This window comes from Sinocyclocheilus rhinocerous, unplaced genomic scaffold (genome assembly GCF_001515625.1).
Source record: "Sinocyclocheilus rhinocerous isolate Xijiao unplaced genomic scaffold, SAMN03320098_v1.1 scaffold72, whole genome shotgun sequence".
Lineage (NCBI taxonomy): Eukaryota > Metazoa > Chordata > Actinopteri > Cypriniformes > Cyprinidae > Sinocyclocheilus > Sinocyclocheilus rhinocerous.
In genome coordinates, this window is record NW_015628351.1 from 389,055 (window position 1) to 403,693 (window position 14,639).

A 14,639-nucleotide genomic window follows, 5' to 3' on the forward strand; every position below is an offset into this window, starting at 1 on the left:
ATTACATACATTCTACTGAACAATAGTAATATATTTCTGCCAATGCCTTCAAGTTAAACCGAACTTTTATTTTGACGGGTTGCCGTGAATACCTTTACATTTCTGTGTATATGATATGAGGATAGTTTTATTCAAATGAATGCTGATGAAGTGACTCTCAGAGCAGTTCTGGAGATGTTGTTCATGTATTTATGTCCTCATTAGTGAGACGGCAGAGGTTAATATCACCAGAAGTGTCACGAGCGTTTCAGTACGAGTACTACACAAAACCGCGCGTCTGCGCCATTCATTAACACAGAGACACGCAGAATTCATTTTTAAATATGAATCGTTTTGCGGCTTAATATTTACAAATAATAGTGGGAGTGGGCTCACTTTGTGTGTGTGTGTGTGCGGAACTCCGCTGTGCGTGATGCAGAGAGCGCGACCATAACGTAGAGACCGAAATGACATGCCGTCGTGTAAATAAGATAAATAACATAAGGCTATTTAGTTTGCTTAATAAAAGAACAAGGTATATACCTGTTCTATAGGAAAGGTAACTTTAAATGACTTCTGTTGTGATCTGGCTCTATAGAGAAAATATAATTAAATAAAATTAACTTGACCTTCAAGGGGGGCGGGGGGTGCCCCTAATATAATGGCAGGGGAAACACTGCTCTCATTTGTGTCATCAGCGCCTCTCTGGAGAGGGTCGAGCTGTCCCAGCCAGGGTTGAGCTAAAGGTTCGAGTCCCTCTAGAGAAGGAGGTTCCTGTTGCAGCTGTTATCCAAAAGCCTCAGCCTATTGAAGAGGAGCCAGAATTCCCAGAGTTAACAGAGGTAAGTGCTCCTAAAGGGATAGTTGAAAATTGTCATCTTCTACTGACCCTCATGTAGGGCTGGGCGATATGACCAAAATAATTATCAGAATAATTTTTTTATATTAGTCGATATCAATAATTATAATGATAATTGTCAAATCTTTATTTCTTTCAAGTTTAAAGACAGATTTTTGCTCCAAAGTGAAAGTTGTTGAAACCAGACTGTTAATTTTCCTTAAACTACATTTTCTTATTTTCTGCATGTTCTAATGAGTGACTCTAATGAGTTGCCTGATAATATTAATAATAATATAACTTTTTTGTCTCTTAGAAATGCACATTTGATAGCAGTAGTAGCTTGAGTTAGGATGCAGATGTACATTTATTCATTATCAAAATCAGTAACATCTGTAAAAATTGTAGAAACCTCATTTTTATATGGTGAAATTTAATTATTTGGCCTGTTTTTTTTTTTTTATTAACCATTGGTCTACCATAGTAGCATACATTTAAGTCATGATAATCACAGTTAAAACCACACATAGCATCAATGCGATGGTAAAAATATAACTATAAGGTTTTAGGTAGGAAAAACAGTGCTCTAAATACATTTAGTATAAATGCACAAACGCTTAAAGTAGCTTAATCACAAAAAATATTGTAATTATATTCTGTTTCTCCTTTAATACATTTAATACATGTCTACATTAATAATATAATAAAATTTGATACGGATACCCACATTTCTGAGACCATACAATGGTGCAGTTAGTGTTACTACAGTAAATATTTGGTAAATAATGGCGATTTGTAGTCTGAAAAGTATCGTTGCACACCCTGTTTCTCCTGTTTGTCAGCGCCGTTTCATCTGGATTTAAACTAGTTAAAATCACTGAGTCATTTGTGTTCTTCGCTGAATTCAAGCGCTTCACACTGGATCTCAAAGTGCTGTTTAGTGCTCACGTGACCGAGTTTTATCAGCGAGTAAACACATCTGCTCTGAGCTTGCGCTGCACTGCCGTTTGAACTTTGAGCGGAGCAGATAAATGGTTTAAATTTAAATGAGTGGTGTTGTTGTTTTTTAACGCATAAACATTACATTGAACATTTATCGACCTCTTGTTATCGTTTTATCGAGGAAAATTATATCATTATAATTGTCTCTATCGATTTATCGCCCAGCACTTCCCTCATGTCATTCCAAACTTGAATGACTGCCTTTCTTCTGCAGAATATAAAAGTACTTAGTGGTGTGTTTACTGCTCATGGTGCTCACAGGACATGGAGAAGGAGGTGAGCAGAGCTCTGAGAGGCGGCAGTCAGGATGAGGTTCTCAGCGAGGGCTTCCGCCTCACCATCACCAGAAAGGACCTGCAGACGCTCAACCACCTCAACTGGCTCAATGATGAGGTCAGAGCTTTATTACATCATTCAGGTCTCTGTATAAACCTTGAACAGTCTCTTCTTAATCATTTTGTGTCAGGCGTTGCCATAATTATCAGTTTGTCAATGACTTGAGGTCCTGACTGATATATTTCCTCCATTTCAGGTTATTAATTTCTACATGAACCTGCTGGTGGAGCGCAGTAAACAGCCCAACCTGCCCTCCGCTTACACCTTCAACACCTTCTTCTTTCCCAAGCTGCGGAGCTCCGGTTACAATGCTGTCCGCCGCTGGACCAAGAAAGTGGACATCTTTTCTGTAGACATCATATTGGTGCCTGTCCACTTGGGGGTGCACTGGTGCCTGTCTGTAAGTAGCTAACCAGCACCAAGGTCACATTGAGGACAAATACATGGAAGATGCATTGCTTTCTTTCCTGACATTTACAAGTAATTCAGAATAGTATTATAATACATTTCAGTCAGTTTAATAAAGGAATGAATAATTCAAATAGATTTGCTCTTAAGTCAGAAGTAGCATTGTTTAAAATTGTTCTCATTTCTTTTTCCTTTTGATAGGTGGTGGATTTTCGTAAGAAGAGCATCACTTACTTTGATTCAATGGGAGGAAACAATGACGAGGCCTGCAGGATATTATTGTAAGTGCTGCTTGAGGATTACATGATGAAATGGGTCTGCAAGAAGTGCCTTTTCAAAATGAGTCCCATGATAACCCATTAAGAAATAAACGGAATAAATTATGCATGATTAGACATTGTCAAAAGTCTCTTAATTCTGTCTCTTTATAACAGAAAATATCTGAAACAAGAAAGTGAAGACAAGAAGGGGCAAAACTTTGATACCTTACAATGGACTCTAAAAAGTAAAAGACCCAATGTGAGTTTTCCAACATAAGCATTATATAGGGCTTAAATTGACCAAAAAAGCTCCAGGGTCATCTCAAGGTTTTTGTCTTCCGAATCCTTAGGAGATTCCTCAGCAAATGAATGGAAGTGATTGCGGAATGTTCACATGCAAATATGCGGAGTACATCACCAAAGACCGGCCAATCACATTCACACAGGTGAGCATCAGTTGTGTAGATTTAGAAATAAATTATTGGTTGGTCACTTGCGTAAAGATTTTTCATTTTAACTTTTCTTTCATTTCTCAAACAGAAACACATGCCCTATTTCAGAAGACGAATGGTATGGGAGATTCTGAACCAGAAACTGTTGTGATTGGATGATTCTTTTGTATAAAACATATTTTGACATGTTGTATGGATATGAGGGCTTCTGTGCACTTCAGGAACCTGGAGACAAATGTGGGATGCCCTCAATCACCGGTCGTTTCTATGCTGTCTAAATGAAACCTGGGAAGTGTGACACAGTCTCAGCCTTTAAGAGTAAGGGCAATGGTTTTATGCCCCTTTATAGTTCCCTATAACTTGACATGCTTTTGCTTTGTCAGCAAATGTTGTTTGACTGACTATGGAAGGATGTTATTTTCATATTTTCAGTCTTTTCTTGTGCTGCCATTCTTCTGCAGTAGCTGTCAATATAAGGCCTGTCTTAAGATGATTTCAAATGATCATTTGTGTTAATTGGCAGGGAGTGTGCTTGATCTCAAATCATCAGAAGTCATAAATGTTACAGTAATATGATGAGTGAGATTTACATTGATGTCTTTTCACTCTAGGACTAGTAAAATAGTTGGAACTGACAATCACAGACTCACTCAGTGGTTTTCTAATGAAAAACAGCAGTTTACGTAATATTTGTGATATTTGATACCTGTATGTTTTATACAGATGCTGTCAAAATAATTAACTATAAAATTATTTTAAGTAAGAAAGATGCTTTTGACTTCAGTATGTTTTGAGATGGAGTTCTGCCTTTACAGGCATATGCTTATTTTTTTTATCAGTATTTGGTGGCTTTGTAATCACTTGGAGTCTTACGATCATTTTGGTCATCTCAGACAGGCTGCACTTAACATTTATTTGCTTTTTCACAACCCAGCAGTGTCATACATCTTGTTTTTCTGTTCTGTTCTTACTTGAGGCTACTCTGTTCGTCCTTTTGTGTAAGAGAAAACTATTTTTGGCAGCTGTTTCTAGGTTTTTTTTTCTTGCAGGATATTGACAATTATTGTATATACAGTGAGTATACGGTAAAGCTGAAGACATATTTAATACTAATTTTGTACCTTTTCTTATCTGTTTTTGTATGTGGAACAGATCTTACTGGAAGTAAATTCCTGAGGTTATCTGTGTATCAGAGGATAAATGAAATCATTTCAAATTAATCCTTGTTTGAGTCATGTCTCTTATGAGATGGAGTTCTGCCTTTACAGGCATATGCTTATTTTTTTTTATCAGTATTTGGTGGCTTTGTAATCACTTGGAGTCTTATGATCATTTTGGTCATCTCAGACAGGCTGCACTTAACATTTATTTGCTTTTTCACGACCCAGCAGTGTCATACATCATTTTTCTGTTCTGTTCTTACTTGAGGCTACTCTGTTCTTCCTTTTGTGTAAGAGAAAACTATTTTTGGCAGCTGTTTCTAGGTTTTTTTTTCTTGCAGGATATTGACAATTATTGTATATACAGTGAGTATACGGTAAAGCTGAAGACATATTTAATACTAATTTTGTACCTTTTCTTATCTGTTTTTGTATGTGGAACAGATCTTACTGGAAGTAAATTCCTGAGGTTATCTGTGTATCAGAGGATAAATGAAATCATTTCAAATTAATCCTTGTTTGAGTCATGTCTCTTAAGCTAACTTTGTCTTAAATGTGCTTTAGAAATTAAATTAAGTTATTTGTGTGGAAATTTCAGTTACGTTTTATTTACATATGAAATTCTTTCTGATAAAATTGTAAACAATACCGTGTAGACTGATTCTAACCGATAACTATTTTGATCAAAAGTTCGAACCGACTCGTGCCATGATTCGCTAAACAAGACTACATCTTCATTTGGGGGTTATGTATTGGGGTACATATGAATTTCTGTTTTTTATAAAGCTGTAAATAATACAATGCAGACTTATTCAAACCGATTGTTTCGTTTAAACTCTTCCTTTAAAAGAACCGGCTCATAGGTTTGCGCTGTATGTTTTTGATTCGTTAAATTGAACCACGTGAATCATTCGTGTTCTTGAATCGGACTACACTGTTCCCGCGTGATACCCCACGCAACTCCAGAGAGCGACCTCGCCTTTCTCTTCGATGTAGTTTCAGTTTATCGCATTACAGCCTGCAAACTCATTCACAACTCAGGTAAAATATGATTTATTTTACCGTGACGCTGAAGATTCCTCTCTTTTTTTTTACACCACCCGCCTAAAAAAAAAACTTTTTACTGGGTAACGTTAAGCCTACATTACAAAATATTAAAACAGTGGGGCTCTGTTTATCTATGCAGTTTAGTAAGTTGGTTTTACCGAACGAAGAGACGCTTTAAGAATCTATATCGTTCAGGTATAACATTAGCATGGAATTGATAGTTTTACCCAACCCTATTAATTACTGGCTGAAAGATAAACTGTTAAAATTGTAAACGTGATAGAAGCTGACTAGCTTTTTTAGAAACTCAAAAAATGCTAAGTTATAATATGTTGCTGGACATTTCTTGAAAATTTTAACTCAAAGTGTGAATATGTGAAACGTGATTCTGTTTTTGAAGAGACAGAGCTAATGAGGCAGTATAATTCTTTATCCGAATACTTTTTAGATTATAGTATTATATTTGATTTCATACATCACTGAACTATTTTCCTGTTCAGCAAATTTACATGTACGTTAGGCTACTTTTCAGCATGTTGGATTTATATTTATGCACAGAGCACAACACAAATAATCACTATTCCAGTCTCAGAATCTTTTACCTCAGAAGGAAGGAAACTGAGGGAGTGTTCCACTAATAAGGGAAGAACTCTTTTGGTTTTCATTATATTGCCATTTTTATATCTCAGGGGACACAGTCCAAAGAACACACTCCTCACTATTAAAGTTCACCAAGGCAAGAAAAATCAATTTACAGGCCTACATTACAACGTTGGAGGAGCACTCCTTACAATGTGTAAAAGAAAAGACAATCCATATGTATGAAGAGGCAAGACAGAACTATTGACATGAAAACAAAGCCATAAAAAAGTTTATCATCCAAATAGCTTCTCTGAAATTTTCTTAAAAAAATTCTTCAAATACAAAAATAAATCTCAACATTTAAACAGAGCATAACCTAACTTACAAGATAAAGCAGCATTTTGGAAGGGAAAAAAGGAAATTTTTTTTTTGTGAGGGGATATGAGGTCTTGGTTTCAGAATTCAGTCTCGTCTCGCTGGCACAAACTTGCTCAAAACAATGAGTGCATTTACAACGCTCTTCGATACAACACATTTTTCTGTAGATCTATCAAAACAACTTAGCTGCTGGTTTCAGCAGGTTCCTCAGGATTTCCTTAAATCGATATTCAAGAAAAATGCAGCAAGATCTTTGCAAAAACAGTTTTTTTATGTACAAAATTCCTTTTGCAGCAGACAGTTCAAAAGCAGTCAACAAAATCTTTGAAGAATTTTACAAAAAGATTAAATCAAATTAAAATGACACATGGTGCTGTAACATTGTAGTTGTTTCATTCTGGCTTTGCAGAACGTTTTAGAAAATAAAGTTGCAGAAAAAAATATTTCTCAAAGTGTGTTGGAGTGTGTGTGTGTGTGTGTGCAAATGTGTGAGTCTTTGTGTTAAAAAAAAGCTTACTTTGCATTTTGTGAACTTATATGACATCTTGTAGTCATAGCCTTCTCCATCCAAGTCTTTCACTTACTAAAATAGGTTTAGCTTCATTATCGGTTGGTCTTCTACAAGAAAAAACATGTCTGCTTTCTTCCATTGGAAAGAGACACGCTTCTCAGTTCCTTTTCACAATGTCCATTTGTTTTTATGTCAAGAGAGGTGGTTCAGTATCCTCCATCACTCCTATGAATGTACTAAAATAAGAGAAAGATATATATTAGAGTAGGAAAAGAAGCTTATACTGTAACATGAGTTACTCATCCATCTAGTTAAGAAGAACTGATTTTATAATTTCTTGGATACAGTAGATATGCCAATACAACATGAAAAAATGTTCTTTATGGATAAATGTTGTTTTCACTATCTCTTTCCATTACAGACCACAACATTTCCAAAGCAACAGGAAGTAGCCCACCTCCTCTTCACTTGCCATGCTGGTAGGAGTATGTTGTGTGGTCTGTGGGTGTCTCTATGGCAACCTGCTGCTGTTGGATGCTATTTTCCTGCAGTGTCATGAGGTCAACATTACTGACAATACATCACAGTGAATCAGGCTTTGAAACACTTGGAATAATTCAGCATGCAAGGGTTTCGTACCTCGGCGGTAACGCTTGAAGGAGGCACTTGGGCATATTGTGGTATGTAGGTCCCTTGCATAGCTGTGTTTGCAGGCATATACTGAGGACAGATGGACACATGTTGACAAACGTGTGATATCTACAGATAGTACACATTGGACGGATGAACTTCTTGCTCATATGGTTATTGATAATTCTTGTAATTCCGTACATCGCAATTTCTATAAAAACTAGGGCTGCACGATATTGTTAAAAACTGACAGGAATAATTTGTTTTTCTGTGATATATATTGCACTATGAAAAAATATTGGAATTTTCAGCAGATGATTTAAATAGCTACATTTGGATTTTGGAATCAATCATTCTATAATGATTGGGATGATTTTGCTGGGGCTGCATAGAAAATAAAAATAATTTAAAAGCTGAAAAATTATTTTTAATTTGAGACTTAGGCTTATCCTTTTAGGCTGAACAATTTGGGAAAAACATGAAAAATATCATTAATTTAATTTAATGAATTTAGTGGGGAAAAAAACTTTCCACTGGAATTTTCATAGTCCCTATTATCAGTAGGGTATTTTTGACTCATTTAATATGACCATAAAATATATATATTTTTAAAATCGATAAAATATGATTTTTATTGTGATTATTATTTAAAATATATATATAAAAAAACAAATATATTGCAATAAAACTATTGTACTATAAACTGAAAAATTTATAAAAATAATACAAATATTTTTTATAGTACACTGTAAAAATACAATACTAACATTTGTCTCAATTTCTTCATTTTCAAACCTTAATCTGTCAAAATGTTTTTATTTGCACTGCATATTTTGCAATATTGATTTTATATTGTTATATCGTGCAGCCCTAAAACTAACACAAATATTAATAACTGAAACCAAACTGAAATTTTCATGACACCAAAACTACCTAAAATAAAATATAATTGCAATACAATTAAAATACAATTACACGTTTTTGATACATGGTAATATTATAAAACCTGTCACCAGAAATATTTAAAATGATACCAGTTAGCATATGAATTCTGGTAGCCCCAAAATACTGAAACTAAAATAAAAATGCAATAATGTGAAACTAGAAAACAAAAATTTTTTTTAAACTAAACTAAAATTAACAATGAAAACCAAAACTAAATAGAATAGACAAATAGAAAAAAAGTCAAAACTAATTCACTGCCAGTCATAAAATATTAAGACCAATACATTATTTGTTTCAAGACATTTGTAAGGAATTCTCTGTGGGATCTGTGGGGGACGTACCGTGCCTGTGCTGCCCAGGGTTAGATGGCTGAGCTGCTGTGTGAGAGGCCCTATTATGGCAGTGGGCTGGATGGTCATGGTGTGGTCCACTGTGGGCGTGAGGACGGTACCCTGCGCACAGAAGAGAAAGAAAGTTAGACAAGCAAAAGTGCTTTAGGAAAAAGAGCAGCGGTTTAACTGCAACTTACTGTGGGCTGCATGAGGTAAGACTGGTGATGTATCCAGGAGGGATTGTGTACCTGACATTAAAACGAGACACATTTTAAACTTCGATTTGTGTTGTTTTTCTATATCATTCAGATCTATTTAGACCTAATAAGCTAGAAAGAATGTGAAGATTTTTCCATAAACAAGATCTTAAATTCCTCATATATAATAACTGTACATCTTCAAAAGAATTGAAATATTGAGCAGTAGTATGGCTCTTGCAAAACAAATGGCTTCTCCGTACCTGGTAGGTGGATACAGGTGAGTGCATGTAGGGAGAGATAGAAGTCTGAGCAATAATTCTGTTAGGAGCAATGCTGTAGGAAGGAGAGTAAAACCTGCAGGGGGCGACAAACACATTTTTCTTTTTTAAGAAAGCGCTGTTACCATGCAGTGTCATAATTAAAAGCACAAAGTACAACATTTCTTGAGTAATAATTTCTGAACTCACCCATTTTGTAAAGCAGGAGTAGGGTCATATGTTAGCGTCATCCCGCCCTGTATGTGTGTAAGAACGAGAGAGTGACAGTTGAATTAAGACTTGTGGTTGAAATCAACATGAAAAAGTAGAAAAAAGCAGCTCTCTCACAGTCTCGTCCTCTCTTGGCCACTGCCGCCCATTCTGGTGATATTTCCCCTGATTCTGACGTTTTTTCTGTCCCCCATCCGCAAATTTACACAGCAAGGGTTCTGTAGGCACTTCAGGAAAACATATCACTCATTATTTATTTGTCGTAACCATCTGGTCAATATAAAAACAACCCAAATGTAGTACCTGCAACTCCAGGAGGAGTCTTGATGTATTTGCCGTTAAAATGTTGAATGATGGCCTCACATTTTTCAGTCGATTCCATCCTGACATAGAGTAATTGCAAATGCATTATTAATGGAATATTAATGATGATAATGTCAGGTTCTACGTATGAGAGCTGGTCAGGCGTACCTGGCGAAACCAACTCCGCGGCTGGTGCCGTTTGCGTCGCGTAAGATGCGTGTGGAGATGACCTGGCTGAAGGGCTTGAGCATGCTCTCTAGCTCCTGCTCATCCATAGACAGAGGCAGATTAGAGATGTACAGATTGGTGGGGTCCTGTTCTTGTTGCTGCATCAAGAAGAGAGAAACAAATGTGTTAAACATTGAATAGGAAATCATCTCTAGGAGATATTGTAAACTACAACTATTAAATTATTTTCAGTAATTGGAACTATATATATATATATATATATTTATACAGTTTGTTCTCTTTTATAAATGAACGAATGGCGCTTTAGCACCCTTGATAAACACACTTGATGACAGATGAACTGTATATATTAGGGCTGTGCAATTAATCGCATGCGATTGTCATGCGCATCTCGTCAGTAAAGCCGGTTACGTGATTAGTAGTAAATCTCCATCACCTGCTTTCAGATGGAGCGGCATTTACTACACAGAGCCGTAGTTCACTGACAATTAGGCAATATCGCGTTCATAATCGCAGATGAATCGCATTCAGTTATGAACGCGATATCGCCTAACTTGTCAGTGAACTACGGCTCTGTGTATTAAATGCCGCTCCATCTGAAAGCAGGTGATGGAGATTTACTACTAATCACGCTTTACTGACGAGATGCGCATGACAATCGCATGCGATTAATTGCACAGCCCTAATATATAGTGTATATATATATAAATATGTGTGTGTATAAATAAAGCCAAAAAAAAACAGAAACTAATAAAACGGAAAAAAAGCACATTGAAATGAAAACTGAATATAGAGCCCAGCCTCATGAAAATGCGTATAAATAGTATGCCAAATAAAAACAAAAACTCATGGTATTGATGCGTAAAAATTGACTTTGGCGTGCATATAATACGCACATGACGTGCATATAATATGCAGTTTTCGCGTACATATGATACGCATCTACCCCACAACCCTAATCCTACCCATTGCATAGCATATACACACCAAAGTCCATTTTTGTGTATTAATACCACAAGTTTTTGTTTTTATTTGGCGTACTATTTATGCCGGGTTGGAGAGCCCGGTCTCATGAAAATGTGTTTAAATAGTACGCCAAATAGATTCAAAACTGATTGAACATATGTATGAATATTATAATACTACTAATAATGTTAAAATACATGGACATGACTAGTGAAAGGAATATTTTGGGTTATTTTCAACTTAAAGAATTAATTTGTCCAAAAATAGCAATTCTGTCATCATTTCTGCGAATAGAGACTTAAATTTCAACCTGTTTTTCTACACAAAGCCATCATATGGCTTATGATAAATGTAATAATAAATGTAACACATTCTTTTTTATGATGGCTTTAGGGGACTTTCACAAGGAAAACACACAGAAAAGTGGAATAGAAAAAAGCCAGGTCTAGTGTGTAAGATAACTTTTAACTTCTGTGCTGAATTTATACAATGCAGTGTCATTGCTGCAAAAGACACGAGTAAGCGGAATGCCCAAGCATGTCCGTCGAGCTCAAGTTTACACAGAAAACAATAGAAAAGCAGTGGAGTTGAATGCAAAAATGCACTTTGTGTGAACAGTCCCTTATGGTGTTTTTTTGTAATTTTGGAGCTTGACTGCATCAGTCCTCATTCATTTTCACTGCTTCTAGGTGGAGAAGCTTCTGGTTTGTGTTATTGACATAATTCCTGTAGGAGGATATCTGCAAGGTGCCCTGATTTGTTCCTGAAGGACTGATCAGCCTTACAGGCTCAATAAGGTTAGGATTATGGGTAGTTGAGGTTAGGGCCTCATCAACCTTATCAGGCCCAAATCAAAGCACCATCAAACACTGAGCGCTTTACGGAGAGTTATGTCACATCCTTTCCATGTCCCTTCGTGGTTTTGTGGTAATCGACATAATGCCACATGCCACAAATACTGCATACAGATATTAAGTTTGGAATGTCCTTGATATTCTAGTAATGATACATTCCAGCTTTAAAATGTATTGGAAATCAAAAGGAAAATAGAAATGACTGTGAAGGAGTTCAGAAGTTTACAGGTAGGACAAACTGCTGAACCAGCAGCCTTGTGCATTGATGCACTTGTGTGAGATTGGAGAGATAAGACTGGTTCAGCTTCTGCCACAACTTCAATTATGAAATATGGAGCTTGTTGGAAGTTTTCTCTTTTCCAAAAAAAAGAAACAGAAATAGAAAAATACACCCTGGCAGCCAAAAGGTTGGAATAATTAAGATTTTTTAAATGTTTTTGAAAGAAGCCTCTTATGCTTACTAAGGCTGCAATTATTTGTCCAAAAATATAGTAAAACAGTAATATTGTGAAATATTATTACGATTTAAATAACTATTTTCTATGTCAATGTCAATTTCTATGTCAATTTATTCCTGTGATGGCAAAGCTAAATATCCAGCAGTCATTACTCCTGTCTTCAGAGTCAGAAAAACAGCTGATAAAAAAACTGCTGATTAATATTTTTGTGGAAACTGTGATAAATTTTTTCAAGATTCTTTGATAAGAATGATTTCATGTATCCTTGCTAAATTAAAGTATAGTTTTTTTATTGTACTTACCCCAGACTTTTCAATGGTAGTATATCCACTAAAATATTTAGTGGTTTCCATAAGATTTTAAGCAGTACAACTGTTTTCAACATTGATAATAATAAGAAATGTTTCTTGAGTACCAAATCAGCATATCAGAATGATTTCTGAAGGATCATGTGACACTGAGGACTGGAGTAAGGATGCTGAAAATTCTGCTTTTTCATCACAGGAATAAATTACATTTCAAAGTATATTAAAATAGGAAACAGTTACTTTAAATTGTAATAATATTTAATAATATTACTGTTTTTACATAATTTTTGATTAAATAAATTGGTGAGTATAAGAGACTTCTCTCAAAACATTAACAACTCTTAAATTATTCCCAGCTTTTGGCCACCAGTGTAAATAGAAGCAAATTTTACCTTACCTTTGCTTAATTATGCTGGAGTTTTAAACATCAACATGTTTTTGTAGTAAAAAGTGTCAAAATGACCGTTTTCAAGGCCAGTACTGAGTCAGCTCATTACCATATAAACACCTAATTAGCTTAATTTGAAGCTGCAGGCATGACAGCAAATATGCATACAGTACAAAGTGACACCTTTCTAACCTCAAATGAACAGATACACAAACCTGCGCTTGCATGTGTTCTACAGATTACCCACTTCCTGCATAAGGCGTGAGCAGGAGGTTTGATCTTAGGATCTCAAAACCCCTTAATCATATTATACGGCTCAAATTAATTTAGTTATTATCATTGAAGCAAGAGTTGTGTGTTAACTTGTCTAAATAAATCAGAAAGACCGTAAAGATGCTGCAAGACAGCAAACCTCCAATTCACCCGCTGCTGATTTGCATATTCATTGCTTTGGTGTGCAGATGAGATTAAAATGTGAGCTGTAAATTCATTACCAGTTCATCTCACCACCATGAATAATGAATGTCTAATTGCAGTGACCTGCGATGAAGGTGATTTTTGTACTGATCTAATCACGCCGTGAGACGCTGCATTTTTCCACAGAGTGAATGGGAGGAGGAAAATCCACGGCAATTGCCTCAACAGACTCTTAAATAGGTCAGAACGCTAAAAGACTCTAAAACGGCTATAATTAAGGTGCTTCGTGATGTTCTTGTGTGAAGAGGTTGCCCTTTCATGCTGATCTACAGATTAAATAGGTGAATCTCACAAAATCTTTCACGAATATGTTCAGGTCACATTTACTGCAAAATTAAAGAGAAAAATGGAAAAGAAATTGAATCCTGTTTTTTGTTACACTTTTGTATTTTGACATTATTTTTTAGCACAATTAAGCAAACCCATTACTCATTTCTCATTACCGCAATGCAAAAAACATCAATGCTATTACTGTAATTCAAAGAAATTAATAACATGCTTATTTTTTGTAGTCCCTTAATGATTTAAATACAAAACTATCAAAAATACTGTATTGCAGTAATGCCAAGCTAATGAGAATTACTATATATACAGTGCCTTGCAAAAGTATTCATACCCCTTAATTTTTTTCACATTTTGTTATGTTGCTGCCTTATGTTAAACTGCTTTAAATTACTTTTTTTCCCACATCAATCTACACTCCATACACCATACTGACAAAGCAAAAACAGAATTCTCACAACTTCGTAAATTTATTCAAAGTAAAAAAACTGAAATAAGTACATTGCATAAATATTCATACCCTTAACTAAATATTTAGCTGAAGCACCTTTACAGTCTCAAGTCTTTTTTTGTTTAATTCGACAAGCTTTGATCATCAGCATTTAGCAATTGTCTGTCATTCTTCTCCTCGCCTCTTCACCTCTCAAGCTCTGTCATGTTGGATGGGGGCAGATGCATATTTTCAGGTTTCTCCAGAAATATTTGATTGCGTTCAAGCCCAGGCTCTTGCTGGGCCACTCAAGGACATTGACAGAGTTGTCTAGAAGCCACTCTTGCTGTGTTTAGGGTCATTGTCCTGTTGGAAGGTGAACCTTCTGCCCAATCTGAGGTTCTGAATGCTCTGGACTGGGTTTTCATTAAGGCTA

At 35.6% G+C, this 14,639-nt stretch overlaps 2 protein-coding genes across 4 annotated transcripts in view; one reads left to right on the forward strand and one right to left on the reverse strand.

Annotated features, from left to right (window-relative positions):
• The window catches only part of LOC107737512 (sentrin-specific protease 1-like), a 12,699-nt gene extending 8,204 nt beyond the window's left edge, over positions 1-4,495 (forward strand). For all 3 annotated transcript variants that reach the window (XM_016549003.1, XM_016549004.1, XM_016549005.1), the window contains 7 exons: positions 678-821; positions 2,081-2,212; positions 2,352-2,555; positions 2,765-2,844; positions 2,998-3,082; positions 3,174-3,269; positions 3,364-4,495. In XM_016549003.1, the coding sequence (XP_016404489.1) occupies positions 678-821; positions 2,081-2,212; positions 2,352-2,555; positions 2,765-2,844; positions 2,998-3,082; positions 3,174-3,269; positions 3,364-3,426 (804 nt within the window). In that variant the 3' untranslated portion in view covers positions 3,427-4,495. The remainder of the gene's footprint in view (positions 1-677; positions 822-2,080; positions 2,213-2,351; positions 2,556-2,764; positions 2,845-2,997; positions 3,083-3,173; positions 3,270-3,363) is intronic.
• A 1,596-nt stretch (positions 4,496-6,091) lies between these two features.
• LOC107737513 (RNA-binding motif, single-stranded-interacting protein 2-like) overlaps positions 6,092-14,639 on the reverse strand; it is a 30,871-nt gene continuing 22,323 nt past the window's right edge. The window contains exons 5-14 of the mRNA XM_016549006.1: positions 10,020-10,177; positions 9,852-9,931; positions 9,666-9,775; positions 9,528-9,574; positions 9,321-9,414; positions 9,058-9,108; positions 8,870-8,980; positions 7,593-7,673; positions 7,411-7,498; positions 6,092-7,189 (exon numbers count right to left, since the gene is read on the reverse strand). Coding sequence (XP_016404492.1) covers positions 7,418-7,498; positions 7,593-7,673; positions 8,870-8,980; positions 9,058-9,108; positions 9,321-9,414; positions 9,528-9,574; positions 9,666-9,775; positions 9,852-9,931; positions 10,020-10,177 — 813 coding nt within the window. The 3' untranslated portion in view covers positions 6,092-7,189; positions 7,411-7,417. The remainder of the gene's footprint in view (positions 7,190-7,410; positions 7,499-7,592; positions 7,674-8,869; positions 8,981-9,057; positions 9,109-9,320; positions 9,415-9,527; positions 9,575-9,665; positions 9,776-9,851; positions 9,932-10,019; positions 10,178-14,639) is intronic.